Consider the following 25890-nt stretch of genomic DNA (forward strand, 5'->3'; position numbering starts at 1 on the left):
CTTTGCATCGACTGCGAGTCGCTTCATAAATTGTCACTCCTTTCCCAACCAAAGTTTTGACTGCCGCGTGCGACACACTCGAGTGGGGGGGGGGTGTGTGGAGTCAGCCAGGTTTGTTTTGGTTCGGGAAGGAAAGAGAAACAAGAGAGAGAAGGAGTTATAGAGAGTGTCAGTGATTAGAGGCAAGAGAACGTGCAGTATTTGAAGCACAGATCTGGATTCACTCAAAACAACCCAACGCGCTACTCCACACGCGCTCTCACTCACTCCCCCTCACTCACTACCCTATAAGACTTCAAAGGAGAGAGAGAAAGAGAGAGGGAGGGAGAGAGTGGAAATAGAAAAATCTATCTGTCGAGAGAGAGAGAGAGAGAGAGAGAGAGCTCCAAGTAGTTCTTATTAGCTCAGAACCCAAAAAGCCCAGCACAGCAGCAGAGACAGACAGCAGCAGTGGTGAAGCAATTGATGGTTCTTCTGCTGCTCTGTTCTTGCTGCAAAATTTAAATACCCTAGAAAGCACACAAGTTCTAGTAGTAGAAGTTTGACTAGAAAGGAAAAATCTTAATATGCTTCAAGTAGTAGAGCTGCTGGGAGAGACAGAGAAGCTAGAGGAAGACCAGTAGTATCTTTCATGGGTAAGTTGTACTTTTCTGAATCAGAGTTGGATTTGGGTTCTAATTTGGCAAAGAAATAGATTGTTTATTAGAAGAAAGGGAATGGGTTTTTTGTGGGTTTCTTTGCTGTTTCTTCAGGGTTATGACTCTCCTGCAACTTTTGCTTCTCTTTGGTTTCTTTTTGTGAGAAATTCAACCACCAAAGTTTTTTCTTGTTTTCCTTTCCTTTTAACAATTAAAGGCATGAATACTACTCCTACTTTTAACACTCAAAACTTTCTTTATGGTTTTTTCCTTTTCCTTTTGGGCCTCTCTTTACCTTTCTTTTTCATGGGTTTTGCAGGAATAAGAGAGGAGAAAAGAAAGACACTCATCATCTCTCCACTCATCACAAGTTGGTAGGTAAAAGGTTTTGGTGTGTGGTTGAGAAAGAAAATTTTACTTGTTCTCATAGAGAACACACACACTCTCTCTCTCTCTGTGTCCCTCTCAAAGGCAAATCCTAATTTTGAAGGGTTGGTGGCGGTGAAGTTTTGCACCAACCCACAGCCATGGATTCCTATGAAGCTACAAGGATTGTGTTCTCAAGGATCACGAACTTGGACCCAGAAAATGCTTCCAAAATCATGGGTCTTCTTCTAATTCAAGACCATGGAGAGAAGGAGATGATACGATTAGCTTTCGGCCCCGAGGCGTTTCTCCACTCTGTGATTCTCAAGGCTCGGAAGGACTTGGGACTAATGCCCATATCCAACTCTCCATCCACACCCACCACACCTTCCTCTCCTTCGCCTTTCCTCTCCACCAACCCAATCGCTATTTCGAGGCAAAACTCTGCTTCCTCAAGGCTGTCTCTCACTATACCAAACCCATCTTCTTCTGCTTCTACTTGGGCTGCTCTGTCTTCCGAGCTTCGAAACCAAGACGAGAGTATGATGATGAGTCCCAACAACATGGCTCCTAACGTGTCTTCTTCTTCTTCATCTTCCATGATGAATTCATCTCTACCCTTTTTCGGAAACGGTGGACCCGACCATGTGCTTGAGGAGTTTCAGCTTCAGGAGCAGCTCTCTTTTCTCAACGATGGAGCTCCTAAATCCCCTGATTTGTTTTACCCCCAGTCGGACTTGTCTTCCAGCCCAACTAATGGTTCTGATCAGACCCTTTTCTCCTCCTACGGTGGCTCCGGGAACTGGGGCGGTGGTGGGGCTCTTCACCGCCGGAGCTGCTCCGTCAGTGATGTGTGCTTGGAAGACCCGAATTCTGGGTTCGGGTGGAAGCCCTGTTTGTACTATGCTAGAGGGTACTGCAAGAATGGAACTAGCTGTAGATTCTTGCATGGTGGTGGAATAGGGGACTTGGGTTCAGATGGTGCTCCACTTGTTGGTTCACCAAGCAAGCTTGAGATGATGGACCAGTCGTGCCATGAAGCACTTCTCAGATCCAAGTCTGCTCAACAGCAAAGACTGGCTGCAGCTTCCCAGCTCATGGCCTCAGCCAACTCTTTCCCTTACTCCTCTACTAAGTGCATGAACTTCCTTATTCAGCAGCAACAAACTGATGCGCAGAGGTACTTAAAACAGAGCTTCTAATCAACAAATTGAAATTTATATTGGTTTTATTTTTGTTTTTATTAATCTTCATTGTGTTAATAGGGCCGCTGCAGCCTTGATGATGGGGGATGATATACACAAATTTAGTCGATCTCCTCGGATGGAAAGGAACGAGTTTCCAATGATGAACGGTGGGGCTGGGATGGTGAACCCAGCCTCAAGGCAGATATACTTGACTTTTCCAGCTGATAGCACTTTCAGAGAAGAAGACGTGTCAAATTACTTCAGGTTTTTTGTTCTCTATGTGTTTTTACCCTTGTATTGCTATTTTGATGATGCGCTTAGTGAAATAATAGGTGTGTTGTGTTTTGCTGACTTTGTTTGGTAATGGAATATTGAAGCATTTATGGACCTGTTCAAGATGTGAGAATTCCATACCAGCAGAAGAGGATGTTTGGGTTTGTTACATTTGTGTACCCGGAGACTGTGAAGCTTATTTTGGCGAAAGGGAACCCTCATTTTGTTTGTGATGCTAGAGTGCTGGTCAAGCCTTACAAGGAGAAGGGCAAAGTTCAGGACAAGTACAGGCACACTCTTCACTTCTCATTTCTTGTTTTCTCTAATTAATTGCGCAACTAATCACGGCTTATTTGATATATTAAGCTAATGGTCCTTGCATGTTATTTTTGCCAGGAAGCAACAAGTGGAAAGAGGAGATTTGTCACCCTGTGGTACACCTACTGGCCTTGATGGTAGAGACCCTTATGATCTCCAGCTAGGTAGCTTCCCACACATGGAATGTATGCTTTAAATTAGATCATCTCTTTTTATTTTATTGACTGAATGTAGTTTTTTTTTTTTTTTTTGGTTGATTCATCTAGGAGCTAGGATGTTTTACAACTCTCAAGACATGTTGTGGAGGAGGAAGCTGGAGGAGCAAGCTGAGCTTCAGCAAGCACTTGAACTTCAAAGCCGAAGGCTAATGGGTCTGCAGCTTCTTGATGTCAAGAAGCATCACCACCGAGCTCTTTCTGCCAGCAGTCCGATTAATTCTCCTACTCAGTCCCCCAGTATGTTCAATCAGAACTTTGTGCATCCTTCATTTCATAACCCAGAAGTTACTAAAGGTAGTTTTGCTATTATATAGTAACAATGAGCGCCTTCATGCTTCAGTGTGGTTGCTAACATTTTAAATGTGCTGAACCGCAGAGAACTGCTCTAGTCCAGTGCCACCCATTTCTTCAGCTCTCTCAGCAGACCATCAGCCTCAGGTGGCAGCAACCGTTGCTACTGGTAAAGAATCAGGTGCCAACAGTGACGACAGTGGGAGTGGCAAGGAAAGCCCCCATGATGACGATGTCAGTGGTTTGCTAGGAAGGTATGTATGATTTTGCATTATGCCAAGTCTCTGCGGCATTTTTTCCAAATTGTTGACTTATGAATCTTCCTAATCCACAACAGCTTGGAGCACAACCTCCCCGACAGTCCTTTTGCTTCTCCAACAAAAGGAGCCCGGGATTACTTGTCTGCATTCCCGGTGGTCGCGGCCAGTGAGGCCAATGATTCATCTGATGCCTCAGCTGCAACAGCTAACATTAACTTGGCTACTTCCCTACTGCCAGCCACTTCCTCACTGGACATGGCATCTTTCAAGTCCTTTAACTGCCAAATTCCAAGGTTATCCCCAATCCACTTCTATAAATATCTACCAAATATTTAATATTGCATGCACTGTTGCCTGAATTCTAACTCGGAAAATCTGCATTTGGGAATTCAGGTTGTCTTCCGGCCATGGAGCCATAGGGATGTATGCCGCCGGCGCAGGGGGGCCGAAATGCCCGGTTGGAACTTCCTAAGCCTTAAATTAGGTATTAAGTTACTTTCAAAACTAAGTGATCAAGGTTTGTTTCAACATCCAGAAATAACTTACTTTATGTGATTAACATGGCCTGTTTTGTTTTTGTTTCTGTAGGGGGAGGATCAACGCAAGTTTCTAAGAATAACCAAACAAAACACCACCAAAATCTGTAGAAAAAGAATCCAAATCTCCACCAGCACCATCTCATCAGAAAATACCATACTACTTACTACCATACAAAATGCATACGTAAAAGGCACTAAAGGAAGGGAAGCGAAAGGAAGTGTGGGTCAGCCTCGCGTTTTCCTTTTTTCTTTGTTCTTCTTCTTGTACCACTAAGTCTTTCGTCACATCCCATTTTCTCTAGTTTTAAGTCGGAACCACAGGTTTAAAAAGAAAGAGAGACAAAGGAATCACCAACACGGTCATAAATTTAGTTTGTAACTTTTGGGCACCGTAAAAGTGAATTGGTGTCGCCCAGTTCTCAACAAATGGTGCCCAAAATCTAGTCTATTAGTGTGTCTCTGTGGTACTTAGTGTTTTTCTAGTGTAATCAAGTCTGTACAGCAGAAGAAGAAGCAGAACCCAGAAGAAGCTATAGAGCAGCCAAGCTGAGGAAGAAGAAAGGTAAAAACAAGAAAAAAAAGAGCCTAGTGTGATTTTTGTACAATTACACTGAAGCCTTGGAGTGAGATCAGCTCGGCTGTAGCAGTTGCGATATCGGGAAATTTTTTTTGACCTTTATCAATCCATGTGGTTGCTGCACCTTTGTACTATTTGTTCTTGTACCAAACAGTAAGAAAAGAAAGAAATGTAGGAAGGAAAAATCAGAAAGTAAAAAAGCGCGAGTTTTTTACTGTTACCGTGTCTCACTCTCTCTCTCTGTCTCTGTACCATTGCTTTTTCGAAATCTGAGAAAACATCTCGTCTCTTTGCGAAAAAGCATTTTCATTTTTCCTTTAAAAAAAAAAAGCATTTTCATTTTTTGTTCAATTGTATGTGGGGACCACGGGGCACGATGTCACATGGAGGTTGCTGACGGGGCGAGTGGGGGGCCCGGGTGGTTTATCTATACTATTATTAAGAGAAGAGGCTTTGTTAGTCAAAATCTTAAATTTTGACAGAATTAACCCTAAAAGATTAATAAACTTTGAAAATTAATTAAATCACAAGAATAATTAAGACATTTATAAAATATATTTTTATTTAAAAAATTTGAAAAAAATATCCACAACCCACTTTTCTCTCTCTCATTTTCTTTTATCTGCAATAATCAGCCTTTTCCTTTTTCATTTTCAAAATAAAAAAATTTAATAACTTGCACGTGGCGGGTGGGGGGCCCGGGTGGTTTATATTTTTAAAATGACCAGATTTGGGGGATGGGACCCACGGAGGGGCCCCACACCATGTGAGTGAGGTGAAAGAAAAGGCGGAGAGGATGTTGATGCCCACCCACACACGTATGACAAAAGTGCACGGATGGAGGGAATCTTTGGGGGTTTGTGTGTGTGGGATTTAAGTTTAAAAAATGAAATTGAAATTTTTACTGTGGGGTGCGTTGGAGTTTGTAGCCGAAAAGTACTGGGCGGTAATAATAATTATTGGAATTGGCAGTGAGTGAGGAACAGGCTGGCATTGATAACTACAAATCTGGGGAAAAGCTTGAAAGCTTGACTGTGACGTCACTGTGGAAGGGGGGTTGGGTTGGGGTAATGATTTTGTGAGGGTGAGACCATGCATGGACCCGTGGGAAGAGCCCTGATTGGAAGTGAATGATTAGGGTTTTGTGGATTTGGTACAGTGGATTAGTGGGGGAGGGAGGGACTAAGCAAAATCCAGTTTGATGAAGACGTCTCTGGGTTTATATTTTGTGGGATTAAAATGAGGTTAGGTTTGGGAAGGACAGGTTGGGGGACAAGATACTAAGTGATCCACAGGAAAATAGGGACATATCCATCCGTCTAAATTTTAGGTTTCGTCCGTTTTATTTTCCATTAAAACAAAATAATCTAGGTGAGTTTTCAACGTTTCTTGAAGTGGTGCAATAATTTTTGCATTCGAATATGTACTCTTTAAAGCGGGTTGTTTTTAATTTTTTTTTCTTTTCCAAACCAAAAAATTAGTACTTTTACATTTATATGAAATGAGTTGATTGATTAAAATGAAGTTAGATTTGGGAAGGACAATTTGGGGGACAAGATACTACGAAATCCACAAGAAAAAGACCCGTCGGAAAATAGGGACATATCCCTATCCGTCTAAATTTTAGGGTTTCGTCTTTTCTATTTCCCATTAAAACAAAATAATTTAGGTGAATTTTCAACATTTCTTAAAGTGGTGCAATAATTTTCACATTCGAATATGTACTCTCTAAATAGGGTTGTTTTTTATTTTTTTTTTCTTTCTCAAATCAAAAAATTACAACTTTCACATTTTTTCTTTTGAAAAGACAACTTTCACATTTTATTCATGAAATGAGTTGGATTAGGTTGGATTGCATATGAGGTGGAATTTCAACATTTCCTGAAGTGGTGCAATAATTTTTGCATTCGAATATGTACTCTCTAAAGCAAGTTCTTCTATAAGATATCATACCGAGCAAGTTACAAAGAAGTGCCTCTAGGGCATCTAACTCCTAGCTGGTTAAACAAAATGGCTCTAGAAATGCTAGGGGGGAGACAACTTCCCCAAATTCTTTCTCTGTTACGGTTATGACCCAAATGCGCACAAGCATCCGTAACGAAATTTGCTTCTCTTAGAATGTGTTTGAAGGTGATTGTTTCGAATCTTGTTGCTATCTTCTTGATATCCGTGATGATTTGTGAAGTTTTTCGGGGAGGACTAATTTTCTTGTTAACTGCATCAATAACTAGTTTCGAATCTCCTTCGACTTGGATGTTTTTAACTCCTTTTTGAAGAGCTAACCAGAGACTATCTCTTAGAGCTAAGGCCTCGGCGATAGGAACTGAAGTCTTCCCTGCGTTTTTAGAAACAGCTGCGACAATGTTACTAGTTGAGTCTCTGAAGATGAACCACATGCTGTAGAGTTGTTGGATACTGAATCATCGAAGTTGATTTTGATAGTAGAGTCTGGAGGAGGGTGCCACTTCATTGCACTAAGGTTATTTTCTATTGCTCCTCATTTCTCTACTAGGTTTTGTTCCACTTCCACATAGCCTTTTAGAGATGCAGCAGTAGCTACAATTACTGAACTTGGGAGAGTATTGATGTTCCTGAAAGAACAATCATAACATAATATTGTGTGTGTGTGTGTTTTTAATTTTTTTTTTTATGACAGAAAAATATTTACAAAATAAAACCATGTGAGACACCCCCTCCCAGTTGATCCAGATGGAACGCTATGGACACAGAAAGGGGAATATAAGAAAACCAAACCTTAGGATTTACATGATTATAGGCCAAAGAGGGAAAATGATCTGCAACAAAGTTTGCTTCTCAATAAATATGCCTAAAGATAATAGATTGAAAAGTAGAAGCCAACATTTTGATGTCTCTGACCAGCACTTGAATTCTCCAAGGAATAGCAGTTTTTCCAGAAAGACAATCTATCAACAACTTTGAATCGCCTTCAACAATAACTTTCGATAAATTCTGCAGCTGAGCTGTGTGTAAACTTTCACGAAGAGCTGTAGCCTCTGCAACCAAAGCATTAGCTGATCCGATATTTCTACAAGCTGCTAAAAACGGATTCCCTTAAGAGTCCCTAATAATAAAACCTATAGAGGCTTGATTATTTTTAACAGAACCATCAAAATTCAACTTATAAAAATCAACACGAGGAGGATGCCATTTAATATGAAAAAAACTTAAAAGAAACTTTAAATTAGCTTGAGAATAAGACTTACGAAAATTAACCGCTGCAAATGAGGTACGGTCCATTACTTTTTTTTTTTTTTGAAAGGGCGGTCCATTACTTTTGGCAACACAAATTTTTAAAATGAGAAATAAAAATTATTGCTCTAGCACTCCTATTTTCTTTTGGTGAACTCCTTTTTTTGATTTGTACATGTGAAATGAATATGATGATGATGATGTGGGAAGAGGATCCAAAGCTTTGTTTTTGGCCTTTAGCCCTAGCACATATATTATTATATCTAGGACTTTTTTGGGCGCACATGTTTTTTAAATAGTAATACTACTTAGTTTCATTCTTGTCAAAAAAAAAAAAAAAAAATAGTAATACTACTTACTGTTCAAATTGCGTGTGCCGAGTTTGCGTGTTCATTTTGTGCCTCATGTCAAAATTACAAACACAAAGTCGTCGTTGGGGTCAGGAATTTTCATGATTATTCCTCTGTTGGATATTAAATAAACATGACCCACACAGTAATGGGCCTCTAGATTTAAACATGACCCGGCTTACCGCCCATCTAAAAGGTAAGGCAATCAAAAAGCCACATTTTGAAAAACGACTTCAAGGTCGTGAAAGCAAAAAGCCTCTGCCCTTAGTCAAAGCTTTTTACAAAAAGCCCAGTGTCTTTGGTGCGTTTAGAACTTTAGATGAAAAAATCATCAAATTCATAGGAATTTATCAAGGATGAAATGTTTAACTCCATCAATCTAAAATTTCATTAATTGCAATTTCTATTATTTGGTTGTATCTATTTAAAATTTGAAATGTGTAATAAATTAATAAAGTTTAAAACAAATAAAAAATAAAATAGAAAAAAGCTTTTGTTTTGAAAATGAAAATTGAATACTGCAAAAGAATTCGTAAATGACACATATTTTGGTGGAAATTGAAGTGAAGAATTTAAATAATGAATTCCTTCGTTTTTTTCCACAGAGAAATTTAAAATTTCCAATCTGATAATGCCAAACGAGAGAATTGGCTTTTAGGAATTATAAAATCCTCACTTTCAATTAAATTCCATCATTTTTTCCCTCATCCAAACACACTCTAAGGTTGTGAAATCTGGTTCTCTTTCTTGTGGTCAATAGGATTGAGGGGAACTGCAATCATACTCCGCCCTTATCACCCACATTGGTATCTTAATGTTATTGAACAAAAACGGTGGTATTGCTCTTCTATTGATCAAGAATTTCGATTTTTGGGAAGTATCGTGATCATCTAATAAGAAGGGTTTTAATTTAAACAAGGAAATTCCGTTTTTCCTTGCTTCGCAAAAATTGGAGCAACGCAGTTAGGGTTTGGAAAAAACAGAGGCGGCTCCTTTGCTTATCTGGCTGCGCCCTCCCATCGACGACGGCTACCAGCCTCATCGGCGAGCGAAGGGTGTGGCCGGATGGGCGTGCTTTCGCTTGGTGGCGGTAGGTGATCAAGATTGGGGGTTGCGACAGGAGGCGTTTTCTTTTTCTCAGATGAAGACAACGGCGGATCGGTGTTCTGTTGCAGAAAGCTTGGGGAATCGAGGAGCGGTCATCTCGGTAAGATTGGAAGGCGTATTGACATTGCATCGGTGTTGGGACGGTGCTGGGTTAGAGAGTTTTGCCATCTGGGTTTATAGTGGAAGGAGATTTCAGAGATGGAGTTTCTCTCCAGGTTGGTTTTGTCCTTGGCTTAGATGTCAGATAATTGGGGTCAAGTTTACCAACCTCAATCCCAACTTTGCTGTGGCTGATTTTGTGAAGCTTGAATCGATTTTGTGGAGAAGGAAAGTTGATTGTGGCAGTTTATTTCTTTGTTTTTTTAGGCTTTTAGTCTTTAGTTCGTGGTTAGGATCAATAAGTCCCTCCTCCCTTGAGTGAGGGTTTGGGTGTTTTAGTGGAGTGTCGATGCCATTGTTATGGTGTCATGGTCGTTCTGCTGTGTCATGGTCTAGTCTTTTGTTGGTGCTTTCTGGTTATCAACGTGATGGTGAATCACCCTTACACGTGGTCTGGCTGTTTTGGGACGCGGTGTCCGAACGGGTGAAAACAGTTCATCTTAATGTTGTTGGCTGGGTTGTATCGGTACAAGTTTGGTTGTTACTCATTGTAGCTCGCGGATATGGGCGTAAAATTTGGTTAGGGGTTGGGCCTTTTTGGCTCATGGAAGTCACTCATGTTGACGGTCCCGTAACTATGGTTCAAATGCTTTGTAATCTGTTTGGTTATTAATAGAATTTTCATCTTCTCAAAAAAAAAAAGAAAGGGTTTTAATTTTTTTTCAAATGAAAAATTTGAAGAACTATTGATTCTAACAACTAAATGCGAGGCGAGAAAAGCAGTATCGTTTCTAATGGCAGCTATAATGAAGTTCATTTGCGTTGCTATCCTTTGCAGCCTCATTATGGGAGGCGATTGTCAACCTTGTTATGAGAATAATTTGATTATTACACAATTAGCAACGAAAAAATCGGTTCAAAATAAGCCAATGGAACGTAACGATCACTATGAGTCTATGAGTCCATATGTTCTCAAAGTGTAAGTTGTGATGGCTTTCATAATGCGGAAGAGATTGATTCTACAATCTTGAGCAAATAGCAAGTGTCCCATCAATGGTGATGCACCTATCTATGGCCATAGCAATTTCAGTTTCACATATGCATGGGGCAATTCATTTCCTTTCAAAACGCTATCTATAATTGCTTGTTCTTGGGCGAAGTTGTGCAAACTAGAGTTTAATGTTCTAAAGATTTATAAGCAAGTATTGTATTGTTTCATGGAAACTTGAACAAACTGATTGCAGAGTTGATCATTTGGACATTTCAATTCATATATGTGGATCTCGGACCTATGAACGGGGATATTCCCGAACCCTTCCACAACCTCTCTCAACTTGTAAATCTTTTTCCACTAAGAAACTAGACTAAGGAACTAGATTTATATAGTGCTTCCCATATACTCTGACTGTTACAAGCATTTGTTAAACAACATTTTCTTTCGACCACACCCATCATCCCATAATATCAGTGAGATTTAAACGTGATCTACGCTGTCGGTTATTGCAAATGCCGTGTGGATTTGTTCTACAAAGGGATCAGTAACAACTGTACCGTACAGTTTCTCTGTCACCATATAAATAGCACTCGATCAGCTCATTATTCTCTGTACGTAGTCACTACGTACTATAAAACATTCCCGCCATTCACGGCTTGGTTTTGAACCTTTCCATACTCACTCCGATTAGATTTGATTCGATTACATTCCTTTCCTTGGCAGGTCTCTCTCCGATTAACCACACCCTTGAAGACGATCGGTCAGAATTGTTAACAAGCTTACAAGCATGAGGGAAAGGATGGAGGACTACTTGAGAAAAAACTTCGACGTCGAACCAAAACGACCTTCCGACGAGGCCTTGAGGCGCTGGAGACAGGCCGTCTCCGTCGTCAAGAACCCTCGCCGCCGCTTCCGTATGGTCGCCGATCTCGCCAAGCGCGCCGAGGACGATAAAAAGCGCAAGAAACTCCAGGTTTCATTTCCAATCTTCGATCATCATATTTCGTCATTGATCCATCATTATGTGTAATAAACTGAATGGATTGCTCTTTTGTTTTTCTCGATGATTACATTGTGAATTTGTGTAGGTTGTTCTCTTAAATGAAAACACGGTGATATATCAAAGCTTGCGATTCTGTAGTTGTCGCTGTTTGTTGTATTGATATAGAGAGATGTACGTGTTGTTCATTCTTAATCGAAGCGGTGTTCATGGGTGCAACCACCGGAGATATATCAACATTTCTTGAAACGATCGAGTTGCATAGAGAGTACGTGTTAGTGTGCTCGGATTTTGTTATCGGAAAAACTTAAGATCAGGGATATAAGTTGATTTGCGGTGAAAGTTGTTAGCGGTGGGCTTAGGCGGTCGGATGAAATCCATGACATACTTTCTAGGTCACCGGCGGTGGTGTTTGTTTTGGACTTTGAACTTTGAAGTCCACTAAACGCGCCATGGGCTTACGCAGCCTCAAGCTGCACCCCTGCCCTTATTATCGAGATGGGACCCATCTTATTAGAGAAGCCATTAGTAAGATTATTAGTGAATGGGGTCTAAACAGGAGTGATAGTTAGAGATCAAATGTGTTAATGAGGTGGGTTTTTGATTATATCTATCCGATCCTTATATGCATATCTATCTAGGAGCATATATACATATCTATCCATTGTATCTATCCAACCCATCATATTCATATCTATCTATCTGTCCCATCCTTACCATTTACCAAATAGAAGAGTGGTGGCAACCTAGGTGACAAGATGTTATTAATTTGTTTTTCAATCCAAGCTAAGGGCTGCTATTAGGATCGACAAACAGAAGGGTTAATTTAGATGTTATAAACAAGGTGTCTTAATGGGTTAAAGCGGGCGGGTTAATGAAACAACCCATTTGCCAGGCCTAGTGCCGCACAAGTGCACATGGTTTGCACATAATAACCATAGTGATGAATTTGACACTCCACTTTGCTATATATTTTGCCACTTGCACTCTTCTAATCTCGTTGTTTAATCTTAATCAAATTTAGTGTTTTTTTTTTGGTAATAGTACTTGACTTTGCTTCTTTCTTCTTTGTCCCAGAGAAGGAACAGTGTCAAAAATTTTGTACTACCAGATGTCGTTTCTGTCTCTGTGTGTGTGTGTATATTACCTTTTGCCTTTATAGAATTTGAACTCTTAATTCTGCAGTTTGATACGTTTATTTCACCAGTTATTTTTTTTTTTGGACAAACACCAGTTATGTTTTGAATTTCACAATAAAAAACACCTTTTGGTTCATTATAATGATCTTTTTCAAAGGGTGGTTGGGTGGTCAGCCTCTTTATTACTGTTTATTGATTGTAATTTATGAATTATCTGCAATGGTTTCTTCCAAGCTCATGGAGGTTACTAGTGTGAGCTTAATTAAACAATTAAACCATTAGGGAAATCTTAATTTTTGTTTTTTTGACTTTCAAGAATGAAAGTGATACCAACAATGAAGATGATTTTACATCTGCCGAAAAAAAACTTTTCTTGGTTCAAAGAAGGTCTAGGTCATGGGGAGGGGAGGGAAGAGCGAGAGACAAAGTCTTGACTTAATTGTGGAGGTAAGTGCCATACCACTAAAGTTACGACCCCATATTTTGATTTAGATAATTTGGAGTACAGCAGAAAATGACTTGGGTCTGTTTTGGGTTTAAGACTTTAAGCTAATGATGCCACCAAAATAAAAGAAATCCGATGAGCCATACAAAGTGATTATATTATTTTTGTTTTGCATTTGCCAAATTTGAACTGAATTTATTATATCAGGGAAAGTTCTACACTCCTAACATTCCCAGTTTTCAATTATTTTCTTCTGTATGCTACATTACATTATAGTTCCGTTCTTTTGCCTTATGCATTTTCATTTGATGGTGTCAAAATATGAATCAAAATCAAAAGAATGAAGATTTTCTTCAGACAAAGTCAGAATTTTGGACTTGAATTCTTTGGCATGACTTGTGCGAGGATAATCTTTTCAGTTTTAGTGTATTGAACACTTAGGTCTTTCTTATTTCAGTCAGCCTTTCTATTTATAGGTCAGGTGTCCCTGTTATACGGTAGTTTTAGGGCCCCATTTACACTTTCCAGTGCTCTGATGGAAACTGGAGATACTGTCTTCTTTGCTTCTTACATTTCCAATGGCTTCTGAATTGAACTACATGCCTTGGGGGGCTAAGGTGGCTAGCTTTGTCCAAACAACATGCCAGTATTTTTAGCTGTACTTTGATGTTGTCAAGTCAAGGCTTGTCTGCCTTTTCAAACATTCATGGAATTTTTTAGTCAGGCACTATGTATCTGCTTAACAACGAATGCATGGAATTTCTCTCGCTCCCTCTCTCGTTTTTTTTTTTTTTTTTATTAGTATTTTTTTTTTTGCTTCTTGTTTATTTTACTCCCAAATTGTGATTGGTTTTAATCTACTTTCTAATCTATAACACTCACTATGCCTTTATTGATTGTCCAGGAAAAGATACGAGTAGCTCTCTATGTGCAGAAAGCAGCATTGCAATTCATCGATGGTATTGAATATTTTCCTTTGTCGTATATTTCTTTGTTTAGACTTCTATTCCCTTCTCAGCCATCTACTTTTCTTTGTGTAACACAGCTGGTAATAAAGAAGCTGGATACAGTCTTTCCAAAGAAGTTAGTGATGCTGGTTTTGGCATTTCACCTGATGAGCTTGCATCCTTTGCGCGAACCCATGATACCAAGGGTGTGGAAGCACGAGGAGGAGTAGCAGGACTAGCAGGAGATATATCAGTATCCTTGAAAGAAGGCGTTGTTTCAAGCAAGATACCTGTTAGGCAAAACATATATGGCCTCAACCGATTTGTGGAGAAGCCTTCTAAAGGTTTTTGGATGTTTGTCTGGGAAGCCATACAAGATTTAACTCTAATCATCCTTATGGTTTCTGCTGTGGTCTCTATTGGCGTTGGCATTGCAACTGAAGGGTGGCCAAAGGGTATGTATGATGGGTTGGGTATAATATTGAGCATCTTATTGGTTGTGATGGTCACTGCAATCAGTGACTACAGGCAATCTTTGCAATTCAAAGAACTGGATAAGGAGAAAAAAAATATAAAGATTCAGGTAACTAGAGATGGACGCAGACAGAAGGTTTCTATCTACGATTTGGTGGTTGGAGATATTGTTCATCTTTCAATTGGAGACCAAGTTCCAGCTGATGGCCTTCTCATATCAGGCCACAGCTTACAAATTGATGAATCAAGCTTGTCAGGTGAGAGCGAGCCAGTGGACATAAATCAAAAGAGACCTTTTATTCTTGGGGGAACCAAAGTGCAAGATGGCTCTGGTAAAATGCTAGTTACATCTGTTGGTATGAGGACTGAATGGGGACGACTAATGGTTACTCTGAGTGAAGGAGGAGACAATGAGACACCACTGCAGGTGAAACTCAATGGTGTTGCTACCATTATTGGAAAAATTGGTTTGGCTTTTGCAGCTGTCACATTTGTAGTTCTGACTACGAGGTACTTAGTTAACAAGGGAACGCACCATAACATGACTAACTGGTCTATGAAAGATGCATCAGCACTTTTGAGTTACTTTTCTACTGCAGTTATCATAATAGTTGTTGCTGTTCCAGAGGGGCTTCCTCTGGCAGTGACACTGAGTCTTGCCTTTGCAATGAAAAAGCTAATGGGTGACAAGGCACTTGTGAGGCATCTTTCAGCATGTGAGACGATGGGCTCTGCTAGTTGTATTTGCACAGATAAGACTGGAACCTTGACAACAAATCATATGGTGGTGAATAAGATATGGATATGTGACGAAGCCAAGACTATAACGAGTGCTCAGAACAAAGATGTATTGAAGTCAGTTTCTGAAAAAGTTTATAACATTCTTTTGCAGTCTATCTTTCTGAATACAACCTCAGAGGTAGTAAAAGGGGAAGATGGGAAAAATACTGTTATAGGTACTCCAACAGAGATGGCTATAGTAGAATTTGGCATGCTTCTGGGAGGTGATTTTAAATCTTTTAGTGAGGAGTATAAGATAGTTATGGTCGAACCATTCAATTCAATCAGAAAAAAGATGTCGGTTCAAGTGGCTCTTCCTGGTAGTGATATGTGTCGAGCATTCTGCAAAGGAGCATCAGAAATTATTTTAGGAATGTGTGACAAGGTTGTCAATACTGATGGTGAAGCTATGCCTTTGTCTGAGGAGCAGAGAAAGAAAATATCTGATGTCATTAATGGTTTTGCTTGTGAAGCTTTAAGAACTCTATGCGTAGCTTTCAAGGATATAGAGGACCCTTCTAGTGCAAAAAGTATTCCTGAAGATAAATATACATTAATAGCTGTTGTGGGAATTAAGGATCCTGTGCGCCCTGCAGTGAGGGAAGCCGTGAAGACTTGTTTAGATGCTGGGATTACTGTACGGATGGTCACTGGTGATAATATCAATACAGCTAAAGCCATAGCTAAAGAGTGTGGCATTTTGACAGAAGATGGTTTAGCTATAGAAGGGCCAGATTTCCGAAAAATGAGCCAACAGGAGATGGCAGAAATAATCCCAAAACTGCAGGTTTTAGTTTTTCACTTGCTGAAACAACTTAGCATCTAAGGCTCCCTTCTTTTGAGAAAAAATAGTTCTTAGACCAGGAAAATTTCTGAAATATGCTTTGTGCAGGTAATGGCACGATCCTTGCCTTTGGACAAGCACACTTTAGTGAAGCAGTTGACGAATGTGCATAAAGAAGTAGTGGCAGTAACTGGTGATGGGACTAATGATGCTCCTGCTTTGCACGAGGCAGACATTGGACTCGCTATGGGTATAGCCGGAACAGAGGTTTGTTACACATCTCTGCATTTATGCAATGACCTCATCTGACAATCTTACATGTATAGATTTTTACTTCTTGTAAGGGGGTCTTTGAAGTGAACTGTTTTTCTCATGAATGTCGACATATTCAGACGTCTGCATTTATGCCCATATTCAGACGTCTGCAAAAGAATTCTTAAGAAAAAGGTTTTTCTTCTGTTTCCTTCGCATCAAGTCAATATAATAGTACCTGTGTGTGTTTTACCAGTGTGATACAGAAGAGCTTCAATTTCGTTCTTCGATTCATATCTAAGCTGTTTTTGGAATTCCTTAACAATGAATATGACGTTTTTCTGGTCTTCTTACTAAATTTTTAGTTTAGTGCATCAAGACTGACTCAGTTATATAAGAGCTCCCTTTCATACGCTAGTGTTTACTTATAGTCATAAGAAGGGCATATAGAGAAGATCTATCAGAGGAAACACTCCTGATTTGAATACTACAATTGGCTTAACATCTTCTACCTGTTCACAGGTTGCAAAAGAAAATGCTGATGTTATCATTATGGATGACAACTTTACAAGTATAGTGAATGTTGCAAGATGGGGTCGTTCAGTTTATATCAACATTCAAAAGTTTGTTCAGTTCCAGTTAACGGTTAATATTGTCGCTCTGATGCTCAATTTCGTATCAGCATGCGTCTCAGGTTTGTTCATACATGGAAAAATAAACCTTTCTTGTTAAACTTAAACTATTACAGAAATCTTTCGTTCTTTACCTAATGCATATGCAAATGGAACTTTGAAATAACATTCAGGATCAGCTCCTCTCACTGCTGTCCAGATGCTTTGGGTAAACTTGATTATGGATACTCTTGGTGCTTTGGCACTGGCTACAGAGCCACCGCATGATGGCCTTATGAAAAGACCACCAGTTGGAAGGAATATTAAATTCATCACTGGGATCATGTGGAGGAATATTATCGGTCAGAGTATCTATCAAATTGCTGTCCTTCTGGTTCTTAATTTTTGTGGGAAACGTCTTTTAAAACTCACCGGTCCAAATGCAAGTTCCACTCTCAAGACCTTCATATTCAACTGTTTTGTATTTTGCCAGGTAATATCTTACTGATATTTTGTTTTTCTCTTTGTTTGTCCCAGTTAAATCATGATAGTTTCTTGTGAATAGTATCATACGTTTAATTCTTTTGCCTCTTATATTTTACTCATAAGTTGAGAAATAGAGAAGGGAAAAAGTAATAGAAACCTACTTCTGTATTAAAATATCACATTGAATGTTTTACCTTTCATAATAATCAAAACTTGCATGTCAGGTATTCAACGAGATTAACAGCCGTGATATGGAGAAAATCAATGTGTTCAGAGGGATGTTTAATAGTTATACTTTCATGATAGTGATGATCTGCACAGTAGTTTTCCAGATCATAATAGTTGAATTTTTGGGCACTTTTGCTCAAACTGTGCCACTGAGCTGGAAGTTGTGGTTAGCAAGCGTCTTGATTGGAGCCGTAAGTTTACCGGTTGCTGTTGTCTTGAAGTGCATTCCTGTATCATTAAGGAAACAAGCTGCTAAGGATCACAGTGATATCCACGAACCTCTTCTCCGTGGCCCTGAGCTGGCTTGAAGCCACAATATAACTACTTCTGGGAGACCCTTGTACAGAACCTTGAAAGCATTCTCTTACATTTCAAGGCATGCTTATAGCAATTTCTACACCAGTGCACGTTATTTTGGTTTTACGTTCCTTTCATAAGTCAGGTGGACATTGACCTTGTACTTTTTTATTTTGGTGATATCATTCAAAATTTACTGATGATATACTTCAGTTAGCTGGGAAGTGTATTTTCTTGGAGCAGGAATTTGCAGGATGTTATTTTCGGGTTGACATTTCTACGTTGTACTCTCATTTTTTATCTATTCAGTATTGAGAATGTTCCCTCTTAACCTCTAGATTTGTGGACAGGGATGTGCACTGTGTTTGTTGAACTAACCATATTGATCCCTATTGCAGGTTTTTGAGAAAGAGAAGTACTTCAGGTTCATAAATATCTTTAGTTATAGTGTAGTCTTGATCTGATAATACTTCTGAACACTATTGCTACTAACCAATTAATAACATAGAGATCTTTTACACTCTTTCAGAAACAAAAGGAGATCTGGTTCTGTTTCTATGCTGGCCTTAAACAAATACAAAAAAAGTTTGGTGGTATAAAGTTAAACATGAGTTGCTTCCAATGAAGCTATCAGCTTGTTGCAAATTTTGCCTGATTCTGGCAAGCAGCATCCATGTTGTGAATTTGTAGTCCATCTTTGGATTTTTATTCTCAATCTAGCATGCTGCTTCTTGCCCTTCTGTCTTCCATAATTTTCATCTAGGAATCATATAAACCAGACGAATACAAAATATGAACCTAGTTCTCTACGAGGTGGAGATGGTGGAGGAGTTGTAGTACCCATTGACGACCTTGCTTATAGGCAACCTTGTACTACTAGATGAAGCATCCTTCATTGCCAGCGCGCCTTACCTTGTAGTTGGTTACAATGCAGTAGAATTCTGTAACTGTAAAATTTGGAGCTAAAGTCTCTGGTTGAGTCTTGTGAGCTTAGAACATTACCACGCAAAGGTGGATGCCACAAAGTATGACAAACTCATCCGCCTTATCACATAAACTCTAATTTTCCATCCCAAAGCTGATGAAGCTTTAGGTGAGGGATTACAAAAGGCCCCTGAACTAATAATGGTAACTTGGTTACTGTGGACCTGTAGTTAGCTTGCTTTGATATAAGAATGTTGAATGGGCTTGGATCTAAGCGTAGCAAAGCATCAAGAAGAGAAACTCTAAGGTTGAAAATGGTTGCAAAATACTATACAGTGGGACTGCTATTGTCAAGCATCTCTTCTTCTGTTTGGATAATAGTCATGGGAAGCGGATCATAGCTCAACTTGCCAATCTTTTTCCACTCATTTTCTACTCAAAAGAATATCGATTGGAAGCATTGAAGAACCAATGCAGTGATTGCAATATAGTCATGATAATTTGAGATCAGCTGATACATTAACAAGTCGATATAACAGTGAATGTGACAGAAAAGCTCTGCCTGCTGATATATAACCAAGTCGATCGGATAGAGAATGTTACTAAGATATAACCAAGTCGATCTAATAGAGCAACTCCTTACCCATTTTTGTCCATCTAATAAGTAGGAATAATTCTTGGCTATTTAAAAGCTGTACTATCAGGGAAGACATGGTATTTAAAGGGCTGAAAGAAAAATCACCCGGCCTGCGGTGACATGATAGCATTAGCAGTAAAAAAGAACCTGATTATAATGTGGTACAAGATGGCTGAGTAACATTGATGCGAAACGATTCATACACTCAAGTGAATCAGAAGAATGTGCCTTTGAACTTTGTATGTATGCTTTATTTCTGGATTGCTATATATAATGAGGAAATTATAACTAGAGATATACATAGTGAAAGAACTTTCATTCAGGATGATTTGCATATATGTCGACAGCAGTTCGCATTTGAATTAAAACATCCAGTCCTTCATACTTGAAAAATTAAGCATGAGTTGCCTCCAATGAAGCAATTCTTTTTGTTATAGCTTTTTGCTTAGCTTCCAATGAAGCAAGTTTTGCTTGATGATCATCATATCCAATCATCAATTCCCCGTCGTCGTATAAATTTTCTCTTCCAGCGTGATCCCGGATTGTTGGATACTTGAACTGCATCTCCATGCCGGCCTCTTGTGAATTTATATTCTCATCATCATCCCGAGCATGCAACTTCTTCTTACCCTTGTCCTCTTTCAACTTTTTCGTTTGGGAATCATAAGAACCGGACAAAGACAAATCTAAGTTCATGTATTTTCTCTTCTCTGGTACACTTCGAGATGGAGTTGAAGATGGAGGAGTACTAGTAGACCTATCTTTGATTGCCGGCACGCTTGTGCTAGGAGATGAAGCATGAGTGGAGGCTGCAAGCTTTGCCTTGTATCTGCGGATAATGCGTTCGACTTCTGTGGGATCTTTAGGCCAAGTCTCTGCAGCTGGCTGACTAGTAGTACCCTTGTCAGTTGGTTGGAACAGGATCACAAGGACATCGGTACCACAAAGTATGGAAAGCTCCTCCCCCTTTTTAAATATATTCATCTTTCGATCTCGATACATCTTCTTACGAGCCCTCCTCTGATCGGGTAACAGTTCCATGTTTCTATTAATAGGAAAAAGAGGAAGAGCCATATATCGATCTTGTTTATAGCACTATGAATGTATATCCACCAAAGAAAGAACTTTATCTTCAAGTTAGCTATATGCAAGTACCTTGTAGCTTTCGAGTGGTAAGCAGTTACAGACTTACAGCTAGCTTCTTGCTCCCAGTTACCTCTTTCTGGATACAAGAATGCAGTGTTCCATTGGCATCCTCTGATTTATAGAGACCGTTGTTTCCTGAATAAAAAGGGAAAACGCGAATATAAAATAGGAATTAATATTTTTCCTATTGCAAGTTGGGAAGAGAGAAAAGGAAAGTCAGGACACGTGTCTTTCTTTCACTACTGTAGGGATAAAATTCCTGGTTTGACCAGGATTTCATTCCCTCATTACACACGGGATTGAAGCCAATTCCCAATTAGAACATGGGGATGCTGAAATTCAAAGTTGCCAATCCCCAAGTAGCCAAACCATCAATTAATTTCTATCAAATTTTCAAACCCTATAGAAAGAAAAGAAAAGGGAACGTATAAAAGGAAAAGGATTCAAACTTGCTCGGAGTTCAATTATTGGGTTATGGCATGAAGTAGGGGGATGAAGTCACTGGGATTTTGCCACCTTCTGGGTCCGATAGGATTGACGTCAGCCTGTCGGCAATAGTCAGACTAGGATTGCATTGCCGTCTGCGCCTAATAAGCTTTATTTTGTAAGTAAAAATGAAACCTTGAAGGAGTCTTAGATTGCGAGTCTGATAAGTGCCTGTGAGTAAGCTATTCTAGTGGTGAGTATTGCCTGTATCATGCGTCATATTTTGCCTAGAGGGGCAAACTTTCCTCGAAGGAGGAGGTATGAGCAATCGGCGTAGGCCCTGGCCCTGGCGGCTTGTTTATCATGTGCACGTATGGGAGAGATCGGCCAAATCAGTTGCTGCTGAACATGCAACATCACTTCAATGCAAATCTGTCCGGATATAAATTCAAAAGGAATCTACTTTTTGCATCTGATTGCAAAGGAATATAATCATAGAATGAATAACATAGGGACTATCAAAATTGAGAAATGTTCCAAAATTTGCTTCGCAAGTGCAACAGAGCCAATTAAAAGATGAAAATTATATTTGAATAACTGAAAAATTAGGAATTGTCATTGTCTCAATGATGCTCTTATGCAGTAGTTCATCCAGTGAGTGCGACCACGTCAACTAGTGTAACACAATGTCTGAATCTAATATGTAAATACAATAAAAGGGTCCTCTAAGAGTCTTTACATTTTACAGAAGCGAAAATTTCAGCAGTCTGATATGATAAACTGTCATTATCTACTACTACAACTACACCGTCATACATTCAGATATCCTCTACTGTGGTGAACCACCTTGCTTTTTGACAAATAGCTTGCTAACATCTTCTGTGACAACATTGCTCCTGGACCCAAAAAGGAAACAGCTGATGAGCAATATGCAACTTACTAAAACATAGAAATATTATTCTGGCCAAAAGAACCAAAAATGTTTAAAGAACAAAAAAACAAAAAACAAAAATTTCTCAGAAGAAAGCACTTGTCACAAAATCAGATATGACTGAATGGTGGTGCTGGACCAAATACATCGTTTGATGTAAAACCAAAGATTAAAGGGTGCAAATATAGTGAATCTTATAATTATAGAACAGTACAACATAATTCACATTGCACACCCAAGAGGTTGCAAAAGAACTAGTGTGGAGGAAGTGAGGAACCAACTCATTTGATTAAATTAAATTGAGCGCATATAGCTTTTCTCACATAATAGAGTCCTCTCCAACAAAGGATCACAACTATTGTACAATACTGATTCTCCACATAAATACAGTCCATTCATTGAAGTCACAAGTAGTATATATCTGGCACATGATCCACATGTACAATTGGTTCTCTCTGGTATGCAAAGTCTACCAAGTGATTGGCCAATCTATGGGAATGCTTTGAGGGAAAAAGAAATGTCTAATTGAAGTACTACTTTACCTTCAATTCATAATTTAGATGTCCATGTTAAATTATGTGCTAGTATGAAGACCCAGCTCAGAAAGTTCACTCACTGGACTGATATAAATAAGTCACTAAAACTGACCACATACTATACTAATCTTCATATAGTCACAGGCTTACAGGATCACCTAATCAAATCACCAGTACACAGATTTTGAAGTTGTGGTGACCGGCAAATGCACCTACAGCTAAATTTATGACTTACATTTCATATAATACAAACACATGAACCATTCAGCCTTTATGTTAAAAGTGCAGATCCCCATTATGCTGTGCTGGTGTGCAGATAACAGTCGTTCTAGCCCAATTCTAAACATATTCAAGCATTTACAAGGCTACGACCTAAACTTGCTGATTTATAACATCATCATCAAATGACTGGGGTAAAGATGAGTTCTCAATATCCATTCTGTTTATAATGATTAGTCTGTTGGCTTCCCCAAATTACATTTATCTATTTTTTTTTTCCAACCAGAGATGAACACCACCTGACTGTAATCTCAATCCATTGTGATGTTCAGATCCCTCTACAACCAGTGTATCCCTCCACATTACTAGATAAGTTATTTATAAATAACAAAACTAGGTTGTAGTTGGACTACTTCCCACCACTTGCATATATGTAACATAACAAGATATAGGCTCTGGCATCGAATAGGTGGGCTCTGCTAGAGATACATGTGATAATAGGAAGATCACTTAGTACAGTGAAAATGCAACTTTTGATGTAAATTCATTGAGTAATGTGTACGCGCATGCAAAAGAATGCGAGTGTTTGTTCATGTGCAAAATATTGAACAGAGTGCATACAATTCAGATACCAAATAACACTCGGATGTACTTCAATCATTAATAAACTGACCTTCCACTAAGCTGAGGTGGAACCAGCATACCACCAAGTGTATCTGGAACATTCCTGGAATGGGGCAAGTTACCTCTAGGAACTTTACTGCGAGGAATAGGGGAAGCAAAGGAATTTGACTCTCTTTTGCGTGATGCACTTTCAGCTCCAACAAGAGAAGACTGGTAGTTACCACTCAGCATATTGGATGAGAACTCAGAAGAACCAAAGAGTTGTGAAGCATCAGGAAGTTTCTCAACTGAAGGAGCTGATGAATAAGCAGTACTTTCAGGCTGCTGATATGATGAAACAACAGATCTATTACACAGGAAAAAGTACCAAATTAAAAGCAACCCAAGGGAGAGACTTATCTAAATCATTCTGACTACTTCCCTGTTAAGAATTACATATATATCTATATATAAGACAGACAAGAAAAAAGAAAAGAAACAGCCCTCTTTTAGCATCCAAGCAATCAAATCCAAGAAAATGGAAGCCAAACTCAGCTTTTACAAGATTCATCCATGATATATTAATTCCATATTCCGAGTCTCTGACACATTTGCATTATCTATCCCATGTCATTATCCATCTATATACGAAAACAAGATATCTCTAGTAAGATAAATAGGCAGAATCTCTTAATATGAGCCCTACATCAAAACCCGAATACATTTGCCACATCAACTGCAAGCACCCGTAATGCTCGCATGTGCAATCCAATTGTTAAGCAAATACCAGCTTACTTACCAAGGAAACCATTCCAATAACACGGTTAGCGGGGTGTTTTTACCCCCATATATACTTTCCATCTAACACTATCTGTAGATTATTTCCATGGTGCTTTAGAGTAAATGTGACAGTCATGTATATGAAATAGTAAGCAACCCAAGAAACCAAATTACTTAAAAAAAAAAAAAAAAAATTGAAAATTGTTCTACTAGCTAATTACAGTATGCTTCTTCCTGAGAACCCTAACAATTAGAGCATTAATTCATGAAAACAATGCAAACATTCTGAATGGAGATGATAAAACGTTCATGGGTAATAAAGAAAGAAGTGAACTTTATCAAGATAAGAACCCGAAATCGAGAGAAAGGATGATAGAATTACTGGGTGTGAGGAGGACGAGTTGGAGGGTGGGGTTCATCCATGGCTACTTGTGCCGGCTCGTTTTCCTTGTTCTCTTTATCTTCCTCCTCCTCTGAAACGTCGTCGTCTGAAGATGCGTAGTCCACCAGTGACATCTTCGCTTGTTCCTCTCAACTCTTCGCGTCCGCCGGTCTGAGGGCACCACTGCCTTTGCTATTCTCCAAAGAGTGAAAGACTCACCCCTTTTTGTAATTCTTATAATCTGTAAATCTAGAATAGTAATTACACTGTAGCTGGGAAAAAACTTCTAGCATAATTTAATCATCCTAAAAATGGCTGCGGCTGTTTTTTATTTGCCTATTTACTATGTAGTAGTTAATAGGAGTATGAAACCGTCAAATGATTGAACCTAATCTATGTATTATTGTGATACAACCGCAAACTCTATCTCATGTCGGTAGAGGGAGGATATGTAATGACAATTTATGCTTGAGTTATTAATATATCGATATGTATACCGAAACCTAGGGTTTCGTGTAGCAGAGCGGCGGCGTCGGATTCGATCCTGCCTGCCAAAGGACGTCTTATGGCGTCGTTCTCGTCTGGTATGTGGACATCGACGGGGATTTTGATCTGGTGATGGGTTTGAAGGCAAGGGCAACGTTAGGTTTGGTTTTGCGACGTTGGTTGTCGTAATCGGAGGGCATCGAGTTGCAGGACGGTGGTGTGTGAGGCAGCGTTGACTTGGTTTTTTGTGGAGGCGTGAAGCGCTTGTTGGGGCTTTGTCGGAGGCTTCGTGTTAGGATCTCCTCTTCCTTAGCTTGCAGGTTAGATCCAAGGCGGTCTCTTTCGGGCTATCTTGATGGGGAAGGCCGTGGACGGCCACTGGAGCGGTGATGGGCGGAGGCCGCATCTTCTGAAAGGTCAAAACCGTCGATCTGGGGGTGGGAGGCAAAGGGTTTGGGTGGTGGGCTTTTGGGCCTCTACCGATCTGGGCTGTAGATGCAAGCTGGTGAACTGGGCCTAGTTGGTTCAGTTCCCCTTTCCTCCAACACTCTGTTGGGCTTGGTTCTGGGATTTCTAGGCGAGGTGGCCTATCCTGTTCTTTACCCTGTACTGTTCCTCGAATGTTGTTGTGGTTGTGTTGAGTGTTGCGACGTACACCATGAAGGTTTTAGGAGTCAAGATGTTCAATCCAGTGGTTCCATTTTAGGGCCGTGTAGGGTTAGGGAGTTTTTAATTTCTGCATTTTGTTTCTGCAGTTCCTTTAGGATTATTTTAATTTTTTTTGGAGTTTCAGCTTTGGATTTTAGTCGTTTTATTCGAGCATTGATTTGTAATATGAGGGGTCTTTGGACCTTTCAAGCTTGACCGAGTGAGGTCGTGTGATTTTAATATCAATGGATCAGTCTTCCGTTGCCCTAAAAAAAAAAAAATCTATGAAGAAATTTTATAAC

At 39.4% G+C, this 25890-nt stretch overlaps 4 protein-coding genes across 6 annotated transcripts; 2 read left to right on the forward strand and 2 right to left on the reverse strand.

Moving 5' to 3' along the window:
* The first annotated feature begins 303 nt into the window (after window positions 1-303).
* Window positions 304-4887, forward strand: LOC133714056 (zinc finger CCCH domain-containing protein 53). Of its 3 annotated transcripts, none has more exons than XM_062140066.1 (10): window positions 304-635; window positions 958-2184; window positions 2270-2455; window positions 2569-2754; window positions 2861-2946; window positions 3049-3237; window positions 3377-3545; window positions 3629-3844; window positions 3945-4035; window positions 4140-4887. In XM_062140066.1, exons 2-9 carry the CDS (start codon window positions 1166-1168, stop codon window positions 4021-4023), a joined length of 2130 nt encoding a protein of 709 aa, XP_061996050.1. In that variant the 5' UTR covers window positions 304-635; window positions 958-1165; the 3' UTR covers window positions 4024-4035; window positions 4140-4887. The 3 variants fall into 3 exon arrangements, with proteins under 3 accessions (XP_061996050.1, XP_061996048.1, XP_061996049.1); XM_062140064.1 differs by having other exon boundaries at window positions 305-635; window positions 3049-3294; XM_062140065.1 differs by having other exon boundaries at window positions 305-635; window positions 2569-2748; window positions 3049-3294.
* Window positions 4888-11066: 6179 nt separating this feature from the next.
* Window positions 11067-18216, forward strand: LOC133713529 (calcium-transporting ATPase 4, plasma membrane-type-like). The gene is made up of 7 exons (XM_062139571.1): window positions 11067-11400; window positions 13916-13970; window positions 14057-15999; window positions 16105-16263; window positions 16771-16942; window positions 17054-17352; window positions 17570-18216. Exons 1-7 carry the CDS (start codon window positions 11215-11217, stop codon window positions 17879-17881), a joined length of 3126 nt encoding a protein of 1041 aa, XP_061995555.1. The 5' UTR covers window positions 11067-11214; the 3' UTR covers window positions 17882-18216.
* Window positions 18217-19824: 1608 nt separating this feature from the next.
* On the reverse strand, window positions 19825-20472 carry LOC133716107 (uncharacterized). The gene has a single exon (XM_062142843.1). The coding sequence runs from the start codon at window positions 20470-20472 to the stop codon at window positions 19825-19827; it is 648 nt and encodes a 215-aa protein (XP_061998827.1).
* Window positions 20473-21572: 1100 nt separating this feature from the next.
* LOC133715415 (uncharacterized) lies at window positions 21573-24677 on the reverse strand. Its single transcript, XM_062141904.1, has 3 exons — window positions 24455-24677; window positions 23363-23659; window positions 21573-21899 (listed from the first exon to the last, which is right to left on the reverse strand). The coding sequence occupies exons 1-3, from the start codon at window positions 24586-24588 to the stop codon at window positions 21833-21835; spliced, it is 498 nt and encodes a 165-aa protein (XP_061997888.1). The 5' UTR covers window positions 24589-24677; the 3' UTR covers window positions 21573-21832.
* Between the last annotated feature and the right edge of the window lie 1213 nt (window positions 24678-25890).

The sequence above is a fragment of the Rosa rugosa genome, chromosome 6 (assembly GCF_958449725.1).
Source record: "Rosa rugosa chromosome 6, drRosRugo1.1, whole genome shotgun sequence".
NCBI lineage: Eukaryota > Viridiplantae > Streptophyta > Magnoliopsida > Rosales > Rosaceae > Rosa > Rosa rugosa.

Coding starts and splice junctions, on each gene's coding strand:
- LOC133714056 (XM_062140064.1), top strand. CDS start 1,166: ATGGATTCCTATGAAGCTACAAGGATTGTGTTCTCAAGGATCACGAAC. Junction 2,185..2,269: donor CAACAAACTGATGCGCAGAG/GTACTTAAAACA, acceptor TTGTGTTAATAG/GGCCGCTGCAGCCTTGATGA. Junction 3,546..3,628: donor GTCAGTGGTTTGCTAGGAAG/GTATGTATGATT, acceptor AATCCACAACAG/CTTGGAGCACAACCTCCCCG.
- LOC133713529 (XM_062139571.1), top strand. CDS start 11,215: ATGAGGGAAAGGATGGAGGACTACTTGAGAAAAAACTTCGACGTCGAA. Junction 11,401..13,915: donor AAAAGCGCAAGAAACTCCAG/GTTTCATTTCCA, acceptor TTGATTGTCCAG/GAAAAGATACGAGTAGCTCT. Junction 16,000..16,104: donor AAATAATCCCAAAACTGCAG/GTTTTAGTTTTT, acceptor TGCTTTGTGCAG/GTAATGGCACGATCCTTGCC.
- LOC133715415 (XM_062141904.1), bottom strand. CDS start 24,588: ATGTCACTGGTGGACTACGCATCTTCAGACGACGACGTTTCAGAGGAG. Junction 23,660..24,454: donor ACTCGTCCTCCTCACACCCA/GTAATTCTATCA, acceptor CCTGTGTAATAG/ATCTGTTGTTTCATCATATC. Junction 21,900..23,362: donor CCACCTCAGCTTAGTGGAAG/GTCAGTTTATTA, acceptor TTTTGGGTCCAG/GAGCAATGTTGTCACAGAAG.
- LOC133716107 (XM_062142843.1), bottom strand. CDS start 20,472: ATGGAACTGTTACCCGATCAGAGGAGGGCTCGTAAGAAGATGTATCGA.